Below are 20,359 nucleotides of genomic sequence, written 5' to 3' on the forward strand. Positions count from 1 at the left end.
TTCAGGAAATTTTAAGGGGGACTCTCTGAGGGGAGAACGGATGAAAAAGAAGAAGAAGAAGAAGAAGAAGAAGAAGAAGAAGAAGAAGACCAAAAGCAACAAAGACTAGAAAGACCAGAGAACACCACCAGAAACTCCAACGCTACAAGAAACATAATGGCAATAAACTCATATCTTTCAGTATTCACTCTAAACATCAATGGACTAAATGCTCCAATCAAAAGACATAGGGTAACAGAATGGATAAGAAAGTAAGATCCATCTATATGTTCTTTATGAGAGACCCACTTTAGACCTAAAGACACCTTCAGATTGAAAGTAAAGGGATGGAACCATCTATCATGCTAATGGTCAACAAAAGAAAGCTGGAGTAGCCATACTTATATCAGACTATCTAGACTTTAAAGTAAAGACTGTAGCAAGAGATGAAGGAGGGCATTATACCATAATTAAGGGGTCTATCCACCAAGAAGACCTAACAATTGTAAACATTTATGCTCTGAATGTGGCACACCCTAATGTATAAATCAATTAATCACAAACATAAAGAAACTCACTGATAATAATACCATACTAGTAGAGGACTTCCACACCCCACTTACAGCAATGGACAGATCATCTAAACAGAAAATCAACAAGGAAACAATGGCTTTGAATGACACACTGGACCCTGGACCAGATGGACTTAACAGATATATTCAGAACATTTCATCCTAAAGCAGCAGAATATATGTTATTATCCAGTCCACATGGAATGTTGTCCAGAATAGGTCACATACTGGGACACAAATCAGCCTTCAACAAGCACAGAAAGATCGAGATCATACCGTGCATATTTTCAGATCACAAAACTATAAAACTTGAAATCAACCACAAGAAAAAATGTGGAAAGAAAATAAATACTTGGAGACTAAAGATCATCCTACTAAAGAATGAATGGGCTGTTATTCAACATACTATTGGAAGTCTTAGCCTCTGCAATCAGACAACACAAAGAAATAAGAAGCATCCAAATCGGCCAAGAGGAGGTCAAACTTTCACTCTTTGCAGATGACATGATACTCTATATGGAAAACCCAAAAGACTCCACCAAAAAACTGCTAGAATTGATTCATGAATTCAGCAAAGTTGCAGGACATAAAACCAATGCACAGAAATCGGTTGCATTCCTATACACCAACAATAAAGTGACAGAAAGAGAAATCAAGGAATCGATCCCATTTACAGTTGCACAAAAAACCATAAAATACCTAGGAATAAATCTAACCAAAGAGGTGAAAAATCTATACACTGAAAACTATAGAAAGCTTATGAAAGAAATTGAAGAAGACACAAAAAAATGGAAAAAGATTCCATGCTCCTGGATAGGAAGAACAAATATTGTTAAAATGTCGGTACTACCCATAGCAATGCACATATTCAATGCAACCTCTATCAAAATAACACCAGCATTCTTCACAGAGCTAGAAAAAACAATCCTAAAATTTGTATGGAACCAGAAAAGACCTTGAATAGCCAAAGCAATCTTGAAAAAGAAAACCAAAGCAGGAGGCATCACAATCCCGGACTTCAAGCTGTATTACAAAGCTGTAATCATCAAGACAGTATGGTACTGGCACAAGAATAGACACTCAGATCAATTGAACAGAAGAGAGAAATGGACCCACAAACGTATGGCCAACTAATCATTGATAAAGCAGGAAAGAATATCCAATGGAAGAAAGAGTCTCTTCAGCAAGTAGTTCTGGGAAACCTCTACAGCGACACGGAAAAAATGAACCTGGGCCACTTTCTTACACCATACACAAAAATAAACTCAAAATGGATGAAAGACCTAAACATAAGACAGGAAGCCATCAAAATCCTTGAGGAGAAAGCAGGCAAAAACCTCTTTGACCTTGGCCGCAGCAACTTCTTAACATGTCTCCAGAAGCAAGGGAAACCAAAGCAAAAATGAACTATTGGGACATCATCAAAATAAAAAGCTTCTGCACAGTGAAGGAAACAATCAGCAAAACTAAAAGACAACCAACGGAATGGGAGAAGATATTTGCAAACGACATATCAGATAAAGGGTTAGTATCCAAAATCTATAAAGAATTTATTAAACTCAACACCCAAAAAACAAATAATCCAGTGAAGAAATGGGCAAAAGACATGAATAGACACTTCTCCAAAGAAGACATACAGATGGCCAACCAACACATGAAAAAATGCTCAACTTCACTCATCATCAGGGAAATACAAATCAAAACCATCATGAGATACCACCTCACACCTGTCACAATGGCTAACATTAACAACTCAGGCGACAACAGATGTTGGTGAGGATGCAAGAAAGAGGATCTCTTTTGCACTGCTGTTGGGAATGCAAACTGGTGCAGTCACTCAGGAAAACAGTATGGAGGTGCCTCAAAAAATTAAAAATAGAACTACTCTATGGCCCAGAAATTTCACTACTAGGTATTTATCCAAGGGATACAGGTATGCTGTTTTGAAGGGGCACATGCACCCCAATGTTTACAGAAGCACTATCAACAATAGCCAAAGTATGGAAAGAGCCCAAAGGTCCATCGATTGATGAGTGGATAAAGAAGATGTGGTATATATGCACAATGGAGTATTACTCAGCAATGTAAAAGGATGAAATCTTGCCATTTGTAACTATGTGGATGGAACTAGAGGGTATTATGCTAAGTGAAATTGGTCAGTCAGAGAAATACAAATATATGACTTCACTCATAGGAGGACTTTAAGATACTAAAGAGATGAACATAAGGGAAGGGAAGCAAAAATAATATAAAAACAGGGAAGGGGAAAAAACATAAAAGACTCTTAAATATGGAGAGTTACTGGAGGGGTTGTGAGAGGGGGAATGGACTAAATGGGTTAAGGGGCATTAAGGAATCTACTTCTGAAATCATTGTTGCACTATATGCTAACTAACTGGGATATAAATTTAAAAAATAAATTAAATAAAAATTTTAAAAACACTGATAGAAGAAGGAGCAGAAATGGATATATTCACTTCCAATCTCTCATTGAAAACACTAATAGGTAGCTAGACAATAGCAATGCGAATTAAGGATATGAACAATCCAGAATAACAAAATTCTGATGGAATTTCCACAAATTAAAATTTTGATTAAGACCGAGTAAGAAATACATTCTTGGTCGGGGTGCCTGGGTGGCTCGGTTGGTTGAGTGTCCAACTCTTGATTTAGGCTCAGGTCATGAACTCACAGTCCTGGGATTGAACCCCATGTCAGGCTCTGTGCTAACAGTGCAGAGCCTGCTTGGGATTCTCTCCCTCCCTCTCTCTGCCCCTCTCCTGCCCGCACATGCTCTCTTTCTAAATAAATGAATAAACATTTAAAAAATACATTCTTGGTCTAAATGTAAACCTGGGAACCATCTACAGCAGGCCCCAGTTAAGGGGGCATAACGTCCTCTGCCTGCCCCTCATTCTGGTGGCCCTTCCCCAACTCCCTGTACCCTGCCTCCTGATCCTGCCACAGTTATTCTTCCAACAGCTACTTATTTTCTGCATCCAGAGGCTACAATCCCTAGGCCTCCACACTGCTGGGTGCAAGGGAACACAAACACTCTTCAGGGAAAGTCCTGGAAAGTAGGCATGGCAAGCAGTGTGCTCAGGACTCTGAACATACATCGAGAAGAGCTACAAGCTGCATCAGAATCTCACTCCCATAGAGAACCCAGCAGGTGGAGGGAGAGCTCTCTCCCCTCCAGCAGTCCCCCTTAGAGGATGCCCACTTGTTCCACAAAGAGGGAAAGGCAGATTGAAAAGCTACTGTGGAGGCACAGACCTGAAGGGAAAAGCTGCAAAACTCCCAGTGTGCTGAGCTAAGGACAATTTATCTTCCCTGTCTTTTGGCAGTTTGTAGGTATGGAGAGATTTATGTCCTTCGATGTATAAAGAGGGAGAGAAAAAAAAATATCATGAGGCTTATAAAAGAGACTGTAATGCACAAGGGAAAAGTAGCAAAAGTGCTGAGAGAAAGAGCTTATTGTGAGCACAATTTTTTACAGAAAATAGAATAAAACAGAAAACATATGCGAGGTGCTCCCAATGACATACAAACAGTATGAGAAACAAAGTGCAGGGTGCTGTATGGTGAAAATTAAGTAAGGTGTATGTTCTTCAGACCTAACACACAGTAGGTCTTGTTCCCTGCTAGGCCTGAGGCACCTCATACCCCCACATGCCTCTGCACATGCCGTTCCTTCTGCCAGTGCCTTACTCCCTCCCAGGCCTGGCAAATCCCATTCATGCTGCCCGCATGCCACTTCCTCTGGAAGCTCTCCCAGCTGCTGCAGGCATCTTCTCACTGCCTTCTCTATACACCAGCCTAGTGGGTTTTTATACATCAGCACCAGGCATTTCAAACAGTATTTATAAATCATCATGGAATAGCCATGAGTTCTCGATGTCAGGACTTATATTTCATTATTTCTATACCCCTTCACTCATCATAGTTTCTGATAAACAGTTAGGACTAATACATAAATAAGAGCCTTGGAAAGATAAAGACAGGTGACAACCTCTTTTCATAACTGGGACCTTGGGGCACCTCGGTGGCTCAGTTGGTTAAGCATCCGACTCTTGGTTTTGGCTCAGGTCATGATCTCACAGTTCGTGAGTTCGAGCCCCACATGGGGCTCTGTGCTGACAGTGTGGAGCCTGCTTGGGATTCTTTCTTCCTCTCTCCCTGCCCCTCCCCTGTTCTCTCTCTCTCTCTCTCTCAAATAAATAAATAAACTTTAAAAAACATAACTGGGACTTCAACAATTTTCAGTGAGACAAAGACAAAGGATAAGGGGGAATGAGGAAATGAGAAAAAGAATGAAAACATATTGAGAATCTTCTGTGCTCAAAACATCAAAGCACTGATTATATACTAGATGGGCATTTGACATCTTTCCTCCTTTACAAAAAACTTTACTTTCAGCATACTGTTTTGTCACCAACTAACTCAGTGACCCTTGGGGCATGACACAACGGCCATTGACAGCCAACTTTTCATAAGAGATTAGTGCAGCACCAGAGATCTCACTTAAAAATGGATACTCAAAGTTCATCGGCAAAATGATTTTGGAAAACTTGAATAGCGTTTCCCCTTAGTAACAGTGTGCACAAGGCCTTAGACCAGACTGTAAATACTTATTTAATCCAGAAGGCTGCTAGATTGTATGAGTAACTAAACCGAGATTCATTCCAACTCGATCATCAGATAGCCAAAGGGTCATATACCCAAAATGGCACTTCCCACCTGTCTCACAGATGTGCTGTGAATCACCTAAAATAAGGCAAGTGAAACTCCTCTAAAGAGTGCACTGTGCTGTAAGAGCCATGAGGTTAACTATTATAAAACCCATCTGCATGTTAAAATACTGTCTGCAGGAAGATGCATGCTCCCAACGCAAAGGACGTCCAGCACAGCAGCGGGAGGACTTCTCTCTGTCCTTGGCATCACTTGGCCTTATGATCGGGCGCTCACATGTGTGGGGATTAAGAAGAGAAACGAAAGTTGTCTGTGGAATATATATAAAAGCGGCAACTCAAGTGTCTACTGATTTATGTGAGAAAATCATTATGGAGATGGCCATCAGGACGACAGCAACGTGTCCAAGTATTCCAAGGTGTCTGATATTTAAGTACAGGCAATGGTAGCACAGGTTAAATAACAAAGATGAGGTCAGGGCTGACTCAGAATCAATGCAATCTCCTGAACTTTTCTGTCAAATAGCAGGTTGAAGCAGCTCACGTGATGTTTCCTCTTCTCAGACATCATCCTTGTTTCTTGTCGGCAGCCCCTGGAAAGACTTGTTTGTTGATGGTTTATCCCATTTTGTAAAACTTGTCTACTGTGCAATCCAGGCAGTATTCCAGGTAGTTGGCACCTTGTTTTCTTTTAGGCTTATACTGCACATCTCTGTGATGATGTGATTGCAGTTTGCATTGGTCTGAGAAACAGATTACAGCTGGAGTCTCCAGTAGGCTGAGTTCAGAGAAGCCAAATGCTCCAGAGAGCCTTCTCCAAAAAGGGCTTACCTAAAGATTAAAGGGCTGGCCAAGCTCACTCACAGTAGTACTCCGAGCAGAGGCAGATTAGGAGCTCTTCTCCCATTCCAGCCTTGAGCCAAAAAGGCTTGTCCATCACTGGGCACAGTCCATCCTGGCTGAGAAATCAGTGTATCCGGAAAGAAGCTGCCTAATTGCATGACATGCTGTGCTGTGGCAAAAGGCAGCCAAGCCTGCATCTGAAAGGTTTTTCCCGAGTCAGCAGACTCCACTTCCAGCCTCTTTTTTCTTCTCGGTCTGCTGTGTGTTCTGTGCCTCCCTGCTTTGCCCATCTCGCCTCTGGGTCAGTGCAGCCCCAGCTCTAGGTTCACTGCCTCGATGTAGCTGACTCTACTGCCTTGACAACTGGAGGCCTGTGTCAGGGCCTCTTTCGCTTCCCCAGGCACCTTCTTTTGAGGATTTCCCACACACAATGGGCCCAGAGAGGAGGGTGTGGCACCTGGGGATACTTTCCCAAATTGCCATACTTACCTTCCTGTTCTACCCAGTAATATGGCAATATCATCCTCCAATCTGCCTGGTTAGTGTAGGGGAAGATGGTACAATGGGTCAGAGGTGCGGATGGTCCCTCCCCTTCTACCGTCCCTCTTGCTGTGTATCCCCTGACAAGGAGTCCTGGGACCCCCCTCCCTGGCCAGTGTCCAGCTCTGCACCACCTCCCTGAACAGAGGCACACTCGACTCACTCATCTTCTGCACACTGAAGAACTGACTTGTGAAACAGTGAAATGTTGTCCTTTGGAGGCAAAGTTCTTTCTGGGTAATTCATATTTCATTTCAAGTTTTCTCGGTCTCTCTTTTTTCACATAGAAGAAACAAACTTTTTTTTTACTTATACCACCCCAACAAAGTCCTTACTGGTTTTTGGTTAGCCTCCTCCACTGAGTAATCTTTAATTCATGTGAAAAGGAAAGGGAATGCCACTTGTAAGTAGATGTATTGAGAACCAAGGAAAGAAGCACCACAGAGATACAAACTAGACTGTAATTTAGGAGAAAATGGCAGCTATTCTCAGAATACTCAGAAAAACCAGAGAGTAAGAAACAAAAGATTTGACCTAAGTCCCTGGTCTGCAACTAGCTAACTGTGTGAGCTTAGGTACATTGCTTGGGCACTTCAGGCACTTTCCTCGTTCATATAAAGGGAAAAAGGACCAGAGATTCCAGTCTTTTCGAGGCTTACCATTTTCTCGTTCTATGCTCAAAATCAATCTGAGATTATAAATGTTATTCCAGAAATTTATTTATAGGCCTAAGAAGAAATCGAGACATATGAAAATATAAATCCTTAAACGCAAGGAATTAAAAACAATGTATTCCCAAGAAACACTTGTTTCTCACAGACATTATGCATGAGTCTACTAGAAATATCTATCTAAGCTTAACATTCCTCAAACAAAAAGTGGTGTGATTTTAATAAGTTTACCTTTGGATAATTTCTATCGAACTACCTATCATAATCTATCACTATAATTACACACACACACACACACTCACACACACACACACACACACACACGAGTGAAATGGGAGTGAAAAAGCACCAGGGTTAGCTCTGACAAAGAGGAAGAGATGGGACTTACAGGAGCTGCAGAGTTTTTGACCGTGACACTGGGGGTGGTGGCTCGCAGGGCTCCACTCACGCCATGGTAGTATTTGAAGCAGATCTTAGTTTCGGCTGAAAGACAAAAATCAAATGGTACTGAGAAGCCAGGTATAACCCAGGAAGAGATAACCATCTCCAGAGGAACACCCCTGGACACTGCCACTGAACTCCTCCCATGAGCCAGGCAGGCCACACTTGATGACACTTGTTCAACCCATGGACAGGTCTGATGTCTTTCTAAAAATGTATCAGCAAAAATTACTCTTTGTAAGTGAAATTCAATATTCAGCTTCTCAGCATCCATCCTATCTGATTATGGATGATTGGTTTTGTTTTATTTCATTTTAGGTAGGTTTCACACCCATTGCAGAGTCCAATACAGGGTATGAACTCACAATCTTGAGATCAAGACCTGAGCTGAGATCAAGAGTCCGACGCTTAATGGACTGAGCCACTCAGGTACTACAGAAGTTATTAGTTTTAAACTCAATGAAGAAAAGTATAAAATTTCTTCTCTGAGTGTTTTTATGCAAATTGAGGGTATAAATTTTAATAGTATATGTAATGTCATAAAATCATAATGCAATAAAACTGCATTTTTAAAAATTAACATTAAACAAACAGGTTTAATGATCAAACCTTTGTTGATAACATTCTTTGTTTTATAGAATCATTGAATCGATTTGTAATTTGTAAGTATTCCTGTAATTTTGGAAATTTGGGCTTTTCCCTAAAAATGAACGACTTTTTGAAAATTATGTTGAAGTTCAATTTTGCTCCCTAGGATAAGGGAGCAAAACCTGCTGGTTACCTACCCAAACACCCATTCTCCCTTTCCTCCTGAATGACAGAATTTCAATTTTATTTTAGATAGTAATGTCCAGCTGAAGTATCATGTTTTGGAGCCTCCCTTGCACATAACATTTATGTTGTTTTCCATTGTTATTTTGGGGTTTCTGTTATCTGTAAACCTAACTAGATAGATAGATAGATAGATAGATAGATAGAAAGGCTTCTTGACATAGAAGATGAATACTACCATACTCTTCCTTAGAAGATGTGAATTTTTTTTAGAGAGAGAGAGAACAAGTGTGCACACAAGTGGGGGAGGGGCAGAGAAAAAGAGAATCTCCACACTGAGCATGGAGCCCAGGGCTCGATCTCATGAACCATGAGATCATGACCTGAGCCTAAGTTAAGAGTTGGAAGCCCAACTGAGCCACACAGGTGCCCAAGAAGATGTAAATATTTTAAGGATTCTCCCTTCTTGTGGCCCAACTGCTTTCCAAAAAGCACTTTACACTTCCACCAGAAAATGTAGCTCTGACTATTTCATGGGAACCTTGTCAATATTGAGCATTATCAATTAAATATGAGTTTAAGACAGTGTCCATTTTTACTTCATGTATTTGATTAGTAGTGAGATTAAACATTTTTCACCAAATAAAAAAAAGTTTTTTAATGTTTATTTTTTGAGATAGAGAGAGAGACAGAGACAGAGTGTGAGCAAAGAGGGGCAGAGGGAGAGGAAGACATAAAATCTGAAGCAGGCTCCAGGTTCTGAGCTGTCAGCACAGAGCCCAACGCGGGGCTCAAACTCATGGACAGCGAGATCACGACCTGGGCCAAAGTCAGATACTTAACCGACTGAGCCACCCGGGTGCCCCTCATCAAATTTTGATTAGCCAACGTATTGACTCTTTTTTTATTCATTGAACTGTAGTTGCTAAGACCTCCCGTTGCCTGGATAAAACCTGGGTGCTCACCTTTTAGTGGATATGTCCATACTTTAGGTATGTCAATACTTTCCATTTCCCTCCTGAGTCATTCTTTCCCTGCAGTCATGTTGCATTATTGTTAATTGCCTTTTAAGCTCTTGGTGGACAATCTTATAACCTAGTTCCATATTCTCCAAGGCACCTCACAGTTGTCCCCACATTGTTAGATATACTCACCCAGATCTACTATTGCTTCAGCCTGACAGGCAGGTTAGGGATCATGGAGGAACACTGAATAAAGCAGTGAGCCTATATAGCAACACAACCCCACTGGGCCAGTGCAGTTCAGAATGTGAGGTACTTGGGGCGCCTGGGTGGCGCAGTCGGTTAAGCGTCCGACTTCAGCCAGGTCACGATCTCGCGGTCCGTGAGTTCGAGCCCCGCGTCAGGCTCTGGGCTGATGGCTCAGAGCCTGGAGCCTGTTTCCGATTCTGTGTCTCCCTCTCTCTCTGCCCCTCCCCTGTTCATGCTCTGTCTCTCTCTGTCCCAAAAATAAATAAACGTTGAAAAAAAAGAAAAAAAAAAAAAAAAAAGAATGTGAGGTACTCTGCTTGTAGGTGCCAGTGAGATCAGCATGGAGGGGTGACTGGCCTCACCTCAAGCACAGTTGGGCGCAATGAAATTTTAGATAACAGGCATTCAGAAAAGGCACCACTAGCTTTCCTTTTCAAACAAAATTAGCCCAATGCCCTTAAGTAAAAAAGATCGGTAAAATTATGTACAATCTTGTATTGAATCCTATTGCTAGGTGAACAGACTAGTGCATATTTTGTGTCAAGAATTCAGGGAAAATTTCAAAGCATGTTAATCTTCTTAAACTGCTGGCAAAGGCTTTTTTTTTTGTTTTCCAAACAACTTGTTTTAAAGCAAGTGTTTTGTCTGTTCCAGTATTTAGCAACTTGATTAATAATGAATCTTCCTTTTATTTAACCTAACTAAATATATCCTATAGCTTAAAATGATTTTCTACTCAAAGTTGAAAGAAATTGAATTATGTAAAATTTCTTCTTCTTTAGGTATGTAGTGTGAAGAGAAGTCACTCACAAATGTTAAAACACACACAATAATATATAAATGATGTGTTGTATGGATTTTTAAAAGGTTCATTTGTTTATTTTTAAGAGACAGAGAAAGTATGAGTGGGGGAGGGGCAGAGAGAGATAGAGAGAGAATCCCAAGCAGCCTCTGCACTGTCAGTTCAGAGTCTGAAGCAGGGCTCGATTTCATTAATCATGAGATCATGACCTGAGCCGTAATCAAGAGTCAAACATTTAACTGACTGAGCCACCAGGCACCCCTGTTGTATGGATTTTTAAAAATCACTTCATCTTACAAATTCTATGCTACATCGCTCTGATTTTGGTGACAGTTATACTAAATTGATCTGTTTGATTAACCCCACACTAAGTTTTTCCAGGAGAAGGAGACTGCGTACTATTTATCTTTATATCTACAGTGCAATATAATGTAGGGATCCTCCAAAAAGACCTGTTGAAAAATGACTAATGAGCTGTTAGTTTCATTTAATTGACTCTACTGCCTTATTATTAACACAGGATCAGGTATAGTGTCCTGATGGGTCCTAATTCTTCATATAGAACACAAATTTTCCATGGCCTGATATCACATGACTTTTAAAATAGACTCAAATATAGACTAAGAAATGGGCACATTTTTAACTTTTATTGCTCTTTTTTGAGAAAAGTATCAAGGTTCAAAGGCCAAGTAATATGAAAGAGCTGTTGGTTATTATGTCAGATACTTCATCTAAGGAAGCCAACAGTGGCTCCATCTTTCTCTACTCTTTTTAGATAAAATAATAATCATTCAAAAATCTCAAAGTTTTAACACCAGAAATCCCTGCTATAATAGTTGTATTGCTTATTTGTAGTAATTATGTGTGTAGTAACAGAACTTTAAGAAGGCAATCTAAAGAAAAAGAAGGAATGTGGGATCAAATAGATAGAAGTCCAATTCTTGACTTACCTGTCATTAATAGAGAGAGTTACATAGACTCTCCAAGCCTTAATCTTTATGTAGAATAGTGATGTCATTGCCAACGTTGCATATGTTGTTTCACATATGGTTGTTGTACAGAGAAAATGGAATAATGTGTGAGGCCTACTATACATGAGGTGGTCAGCACATATAAGTTACTCTTCTCAAATGTGCCAGCCAGATCAGCATTTATGATCCACAGAACTATCTTGTATAGTTGTTCAGATATATCCTACAATAGGGTGTCCAACTATGGGTTAAGTAGGGGGTCAAAATCCAACCCAGGCTCCACTCAGTGTTCTTGCCATTCCAGAAGATGAAGTTTACATCCTAAACTCTCGTAGGCCCATGGTGGCCCTGAAGTAAGTCTCCCTATTTTGGTTGCTTTTGCCTGGCACATGATTTGTTTTCCAATGTGGGCAGGGGTACCAGCTCTTTCACAAAGTGGAGTAAAACTGATGTTTCTGCCTGTATAAATACGTATGTTTGCAAATGTAATTTTTATTTTGGGGGAATGTATCCAGAAAGTACAGGTTATTTTACTTCAGTCATAGTATCACTTAAGCAAACAAGAAAATTGTTGGCTTTTTCCGCCTCCACTCTTGAGGGATTGGCAAGGCTTCTGTAGTATCTGAGACATCAGTATGCCATGATGGTAGTAGACCTGGCAGGAGTATAATATTCAGTTAAGTTTAAAAGTTATGATAGAGAACTACTCAAAGAGCTTGGGAAGATGGTGGAGCAGGACCCTGAACTCTCTCCATCCAACGTTTACAACTAGATATAATCCACATACAAGTAAATAACTAGAGAGTGACCCAAAGGCTGGCACAACAAACTCCACAACTAAATATAGAGAAGAAGCTGCATTTGAAAGGTTAGGAAGATCAGGAAGGTGAAGGGAAGCCGCCCACAGGAGGGAGGGAGCTGCACACTTAGAGAGGGCAGAGACATGGATTCTTGCACCAGGGAGCTCACTGGGGAAGACTAATCCCCATAACATTTGGCTTGGAAAACCAGAGGGGCTGAATTCCATGGCTTTGTATAATCAGTGGGACTTGGAACCTGGACTGTTAAAAGTCAGCTGACTCAGCACTGGGCAAGCCAGGAGGGTGAGTGACAGCTGGGTTGCTGCCCTTAAAGAGACAACAGCCTGCACACAGAGGGGCAACATAAAAATGGCAGTTTATGCAGCACCAGAGGCAAATGGGAGACAGCCCTGTTCATACTGATTTTGGAGTATGTTGGGTGATTTTTTTGAAAATGAAGAAGTTGGCAGGTGTCATTTTCCTCCCCTGCCCCCCAGCATAAACACAAGGCCATCTGTGGGGGTAAGGAGTGGTGCTGTACTTGCTATGTAACCTGGTAGCAGTGCACCACACCCAAGAGTTCTCCTGAGGACTCGCTCACTCAAAGCTTGCTAGCTTTGGCCCCGGGAACAGGGCAAATTTTGTTAAAGCCAGGTATATGACCTGTCCAGTCGCTGGGTGCACAGCTGCTTCTGTCCACCTCATCCAGCCACCCCAAAGTGCCTAGCCATGCCCAGCCATTGCCATGTGCCCTGTCCAGCCTCACAACCCAAGCCAACCCAGGGGATTTGGCATAAGGCCAGCAGCCCAGTGCAAATTTTGCTGACACTGCCACCTTGCTCCCAAGTTTCCAGATAGGCATGCCCACTCAGAGCTGGCTTACCTGGGTGTCACTAACAGGAAAGAGAACAAGCACAGACCACAACAGGCAAAGTCAGTGCGGACAACTGCACTGAAAGGAAAGGTGACTCAGACACAACAGCAGGGCATAAGCAACACGCATAGGATACTTTCCCGAAGTGCCAAGTTTGGGTGCAGAGGGGACACTGAACTGCAGGCACTCCAGGATCTCCTCTTCATAAAGTAACTACTTTCAAGAGCAGAAGACAGATGAATTTCCTAACACACAGAAACAGACACAGAGAGGCAGACAAAAATGAAGAGACAGACAAATTTATCCAAAATGAAAGAACAGGACGTTGGCCAGAGATCTAAGCAAAAAAGATAAGTAACATGCCTGATAGAGAATTTAAAGTAATAGTAATAAGGATACTCACTGGATTTGAGAAAAGAGTGGAAGACATGAGTGAGATACTTAACACAGAGATAAGGAATAACAAAGCAGAGACACAGGGCTCAATAAACAAAATGAGAAACACACTTGATGTAATGAACAGCAGGCTAGAAGAAGCAGAAGAATGTATTATAACCTAGAAGACAGAGTAATGAAAAGTAATCAACATGAGCAAAAGAGAAAAAAAAGAATTATGCAAAATAATAGACTTAGGGCATTCAGTGATTTCATCAAACATAATAACATTCATATTATAGGTGTTCCAGAAGAAGAAGAGAGAGAAAAGGGAGAAGTACATTTTTTTTGAAGAAATAATAGTTGAAAACTTCTCTAATTTGGGGAAGGAAACAGATATCCAGATCTAAAAGGCACAGAGAGGGGAACCTGAGTGGCTCAGTTGGTTAAAAGCCTGACTCTTGATTTCAGCTCAGGTCAGGATCTCACAGTCATGAGATCAAGCCCCAGTTTGGGCTCCATGCTGAGCACATGCCTGCTTGGGATCCTCTCTCTCCTTCTCTCTCTGCTCCTCCCCCATGCAGTCTCTCTGTCTCTCTCTAAATAAATAAATAAATAAATAAACAAACAAATAAATATTTAAAAAGGGCACAGAGAACCCCCACCAAAGTCCACAAAAGCAGATCTACACCAAGACATATTGTAATTAAACTGGCAAAATATAGTGATGAAGAAAAAAATTTTAAAGCAGCAAAACAAAAGAACACAGTAACATACAAGAGAAACCCCATAAAGCTAGTGTGGGATTTTTCAGCATAAACTTTCCAACCTAGAAGGGAGTGGCATGATATATTCAAAGTGCCGAATGGGAAAAATATGTAGCCAAAAATACTCTACACAGCAAGGCTACCATCAAGAATAGGAGAGACAAAGAGCTTCCCAAACACAAACTAAAGGTGTTTATGACCACTAAACCAGCCCTGCAAGAAATATTAAAAGGGACTCTTTGAGTGGAGAGGAAAGACCAAAAGTGAAAGTATAAAGGTAGGTAACAAAAAAGCAGTAAAAAATGAGTTTTTCTGTAAAAAGTAGGTCAAGGAAGTCACAAGATCAAATGATGCAAAAAAATGGCAAGATATAACTAAAACATGGAGAGAGTAACGAATGGGTTCAAACTCAAGCAACCATCAATTTAATATAGACTGCTATATGCAGAATATGTTATGTATAAACCTAATGGGAACCACAAAGTAAAAACCACTAACGAATATACAAAGAATAAGGAGAAAGAAATCAAAATATATCACTAAAGAAAATCGGCAAACCATGAAAGGCAAGGAAGGATCAGAGAAAATCTTCAGAAACAACCACAAAACAAATAATATAATGAAAATATGTACGTATCTATTAACAATTATGCTGAAATTAAATATCCTAAATGCTCCAATCAAAAGACACAGGGTGACAGAATGGATAAAAAAAACAAGGCCTATCTATATGCTGCCTTACAAGATACTCATTTTAGACCTAAAGACAACTTCATATTGATAGTGAGAGAATGGAGAAGCATCTTTCTTGTGAATGGATGTCAAAAGAAAGCTGAAGTAGTAATACTTATATCAGCCAAAATTGACTTTAAAACAAATACTGTAATAAGAGACACATAAGGACATGATATAATGATAAATGGAATAATCCAAAAACAATATATAACAATTGCAAATATTTATACACCCAACATAGAAGCAGCCAAATACATAAAACAGTTAATAACAAACACACAGCTATTGATAATAATACAATAATAATAGGGGACTTTAATACCCCACTTACATCAATGGACAGATCATCTAAATAGAAAATGAACAAGGAAATAATGGCTTTGAATGACACACTGGAACAGATGGATTTAACAGACATATTCAGAACATTCTATCCTAAAACATTCTTTTCAAGTACACATGGGACATCATCCAGAATGGATCACATATTAACCTACAAAGCCAGCCTCAACAAATTCAAGAAGATCTAAGTAAAAGCATGCATCTCTTCTGACCACAATGCTATGAAACTAGAAGTCAATCACAAGAAAAATATCTGGAAATACCACAAATACATGGATGATAAACAACATGCTACTAAACAATGACTGGGTCAACCAGGAAATCAAAGAAGACATAAAAATCCATGGAAAGAAATGAAAATGAAAACACACTGAGCCAAAACCTTTGGGATGCAGCAAAAGTGGTTCTAAGAGGGAAGTTTATAGCAATACAGGTCTGCCTCAAGAAGCAGGAAATATTTCTTATTTTTTTTTTTAATTTTTTTTTTCAACGTTTATTTATTTTTGGGACAGAGAGAGACAGAGCATGAACGGGGGAGGGGCAGAGAGAGAGGGAGGCACAGAATCGGAAACAGGCTCCAGGCTCTGAGCCATCCCAGAGCCCGACGCGGGGCTCGAACTCCCGGACCGCGAGATCGTGACCTGGCTGAAGTCGGACGCTTAACCGACTGCGCCACCCAGGCGCCCCAAGAAGCAGGAAATATTTCAAATAAACAACCTAATCTTACATATATAGGAGCTAGGAAAAGAAAAACAAAATAAAACCTTAAACCACCAGAAGGAAATAAATAATAAAAATTAGAGCAGAAAGAAATGATGCAGAAACTAAAAAACAATCAAACAGATTAATGAAACTAGGAGCTGATTCTTTGGGAAATAAAATAAAATAAAATTACACCTCTAGCCAGATTTAAATCAAGAAAAAAGAGAAAGAACTCAAATAAATAAAATAACAAATGAGACAGGAGAAATAACAACCAATACCACAGAAATACAAACAATTATAAGACAATATTATGAAAAACTATATGCTAACAAATTGGACAACTTGAAAGAAATTGATGAATTCCTAGAACCACATAACCTACCAAAAATGAAAAGGAAGAAATAAAAAATTATAACAGAGTGATAAGCAGCAATGAAATTGAATCAGTAATCAAAAACCTCCCAACAAACAAAAGTCCAGGACCAGATGGCTTCAGAGGGAATTATATCAAACATTTAGAGAGTTAATACCTTTTCTTCTCAAACTCCCAAAAAACATAAATGGATGGAAACTTCCAAATTCATTCTATGAGGCCAGCATTACCCTGATGCCAAAACCAAATAAAGACTAACTGAAAAAGAGAACTACAGACCAATATTCCTGGTGAACATGGATGCAGCAATCCTAAACAAAATACTAGCAAACCCAATCCAATAATACATCTAAAAAAATAAGTCACCATAATCAAGTGGCATTTATTCATGGGTTGCAAGGATAGTTCAATATTCACAAATCAATCAACATAATACATCAGATCAGTAAGAGATAGTATAAGAACTATATGTACATTTCAATAAATTCAGAAAAAACATTTGACAAAGAATAACATCCATTTATGATAAAATCCTTCAACAAAGTAGGTTTAGAAGGAACATACCTCAGGGCACCTGGGTGGCTCAGTCAGTTGAGCCTCTGACTTCAACTCAGGTCATGGTCTCAAGGTTTGTGAGTTCAAGCTCCATATAGGGCTCGCTGCTGTCAGCACAGAGTATGCATCATATCCTGTCCCCCACTATTTGCTCCTCTCCCGCTAATGCTTCCTCTCTTTCAAAAATAAATTTAAAAAAACATTAAAAAAAGAAGGAACATACCTCAACATAATAAAGCCATATATTAAAAGCCCACAGCTAACATCATCCTTAATGGGGAAAACTTAGAACTTTTCCAGTAAGTTCAGGATCAAGACAAAGATGTCCACTCTCACTTTTATTCAAAATAGTACTGGCAGTCCCAGCCACAGCAATCAGACAACAAAAAGAAATCAAAGGCATCCAAATCAGTAAGAATAAGTAAAACTTTCACTATTTGCAGATGACATGATGCTCTGTATAGAAAACTTGAAATACTCCACCAAAACACTGCTAGAACTGAGAAACAAATTCAGTAAAGTTGCAGGATATATAATCAACATACAGGAATCTGTTGCATTTCTATACACCAATAATGAAGCAACCAAAAGAGAAATTAAGAAAACAACCCTATTTACAATTGCCCTAAAATAATAAAATACCTACAAATAAACCTAACCAAAGAGGTAAACAATCTGTACTCTGAAAACACTGATAAAAGAAACTGAAGACAACACAGAGAAATAGAAAGACATTCCATGCTCATGGACTGGAAGAACAAATATTGTTAAAATGTCTATACTACCCAAAGCACAATCTACACATTTAATGTAATCCTTATCAAAATACTACCAGCATTTTTCACAGAGCTAGTACAAGCAATCCTAAAATTTATGTGGAGCTACAAAAGACCCCAAATAGCCAGAGAAATCTTGAAAAAGAAAGGCAAAACTGGAGGCATCATAATTCCAGACTTCAAGTCAGATTAAAAACTATAGTAATCAAACCAGTATGGTACTGGTGCAAAAACAGACACATAGATCAGTGGGAGAGAATAGGACACCCAGAAGTAAACCCACAACTTAATCTTTGACAAAGCCAGAGAGAATAGTCAATGCGAAAAAGATAGTCTCTCTAACAAATAGCGTTGGGAAAACTGGACAGCAACATGCAAAAGAATGAAACTGGACCACTTTCTTACACCAAACACAAAAATAAATTCAAAATGGACTGAAGACCTAAATTTGAGGCCTGAAACAAACAAACAAATAAAGCCTAGAAGAGAACACAGACAGTAATTTCTCTGACACTGGGCATAGCAACTTTTTTTCTAGATATGTCTCCTGAGGCAAGAGAAATAAAGGCAAAAGTAAACTATTGGGACTACATCAAAATAAAGAGCTTCTGCACAGCAAAGGAAACAATCAACAAAACTAATAGGCAATGCACAGAATGGGAAAATATATTTGCAAATGACATACCCAATAAAAGGTTAGTCTCCAAAATATATGAACTTGTATAAACTTGTACAAGTCAACACCAAGGAACAAATAATCCAACTAAAAAATGGACAGAAAACATGAACAGACATTTCTCCAAAGACATACAGATGGTCAACAGACACTTGAAAAGATGTTCATCATCACTTACCATCAGGGAAATGCAAATCAAAACTACAATGAGATATCATCTCACACCAGTCAGAATGGCTAAAATCAACAATACAAGAAGCATTAGGTGTTGGCGAGGATGTGGAGAAAAAGGAACCCTTGTGCACTGTTGGTGGGGATGCAAATAGGTAAAGCCATTGTAGAAAACAGTAAGGAGGTTCCTTAAAAAGTAAAAAATTGTGGGGCACCTGGTGGCTCAGTTGGTTAAGCAACCAACTTTGGCTCAGGTCATTATCTCACAGTTCTTGGGTTCAAGCCCTGTGTCAGGCTCTGTGCTGACAGCTCAGAGCCTGGAGCCTGCTTCAGATTCTGTATCTCCCTCTCTCTCTGCCCCTCCCCCACTTGTGCTCTGTCTCCCTCTCTCTCAAAAATAAACATTAAAAGTTTTTTTAAAAAGCGAAAAATAGAACTACCCTTTCGTCCAGCAATTTTACTCATGGGTATTTACCCGAAGAATACAAAAACATTAATCCAAAGAAATAAATGCACTCCTATGTTATAACAGTATTATTTATAATAGCCAAATTATGGAAGAAGTTCAAGTGTCCATCAACTAATGAATGGATAAAGAAGATGTGGTGTATCTCTATCTCTATCTACCTATCTATCTATAAGTCAGTCAGAGAAAGACAAATACCATATGATTCTACTCAAATATGGAATTTAAGAAATAAAACAAATAAGCAAAAGGAAATATGAGAGGGAGACAAATTAAAAAATGGATTTTTAATTATAGAGAATAAACTGTTACCAAAGGGGAGGTGGGTGGATGGGGATTAAGGAATACACTTATCTGCTGATCACCGGCTGATGTATGGAATTGTTGAACTGCTATGCTGTACGCCTGAATGCATATTAACTATGTGGGATTAAAATAAAAACTTAAAGAAATGTGAAACTGCCGTATAATTCTACTGGTTATTTATCCAAAAGAACTGAAATCAGGCTCTTGAAGAGATGTCAGCACTTCTGTGTTCACTGCAGCACTATTCACAATAGCCAGGATGTGGAAAGCACCTAAAGGTGTATCAATCAATGAATGGATAAAGAAAACATGGTAAACATAGTATATACAACAACAGAATAGTATTCAGTCTTCAAAAAGAAGGAAATCTGCAATATGCAACAACATGGATGAAACCTGAGGACACTATGCTAAGTGAAATAAGCCAGTCACAGGACAAATACCGTGTGATTCCACTTATATGTGGTATCTAAAATAGTCAAATCATGGAAGAAAAGAGCAGAATTGTGGTTTCCAGGGGAAGGGACAGAAAGGGAAATAGGGAGTTGTTAATCAATGGGTGTAACGTTTCAGTTACACAAGGTAAGTTCTACAGATTTGTTGTATGAAATTATTCCTACAGTTATAAATAACTGTATCGTACACTTAGGGGTTTGTTAAGAGGGTACATCTCATGTTAAATGCGCTTACTACAACTGAATAAAAATACAAGTAAAAAAAAGCAAAAATAAAAAAACATAAAAGTTATGACAAGTTGACCTTAACAGTTAATTAGCACTGAAAACATTAGAGGCCATTCATACTATTTTCTAATTTGATCTTCATAAAATCCTTATGAAGTATAGGTGATTATTATTAATCTTTTTTTAAAGTGCTTAGCACAGGGGCACCTGTGTGGCTCAGTCAGTTAAGTGTCTGACTTCGGCTCAGGTCTTGATCTCATGTT

The 20,359-nt window shown here is 39.4% G+C and overlaps 1 protein-coding gene across 1 annotated transcript in view; it reads right to left on the reverse strand.

Annotated features, from left to right (window-relative positions):
- The window catches only part of HECW1 (HECT, C2 and WW domain containing E3 ubiquitin protein ligase 1), a 240,934-nt gene that overhangs the window by 188,148 nt on the left and 32,427 nt on the right, over positions 1 to 20,359 (reverse strand). Inside the window, exon 3 of the mRNA XM_047096449.1 lies at positions 7,685 to 7,779. Within this exon, the coding sequence (XP_046952405.1) occupies positions 7,685 to 7,779 (95 nt within the window). The remainder of the gene's footprint in view (positions 1 to 7,684; positions 7,780 to 20,359) is intronic.

This window comes from Lynx rufus, unplaced genomic scaffold (genome assembly GCF_022079265.1).
Source record: "Lynx rufus isolate CCGP_SWC_20201006 ecotype Redwood Valley unplaced genomic scaffold, mLynRuf1.p SCAF_4, whole genome shotgun sequence".
Taxonomy (NCBI): domain Eukaryota; kingdom Metazoa; phylum Chordata; class Mammalia; order Carnivora; family Felidae; genus Lynx; species Lynx rufus.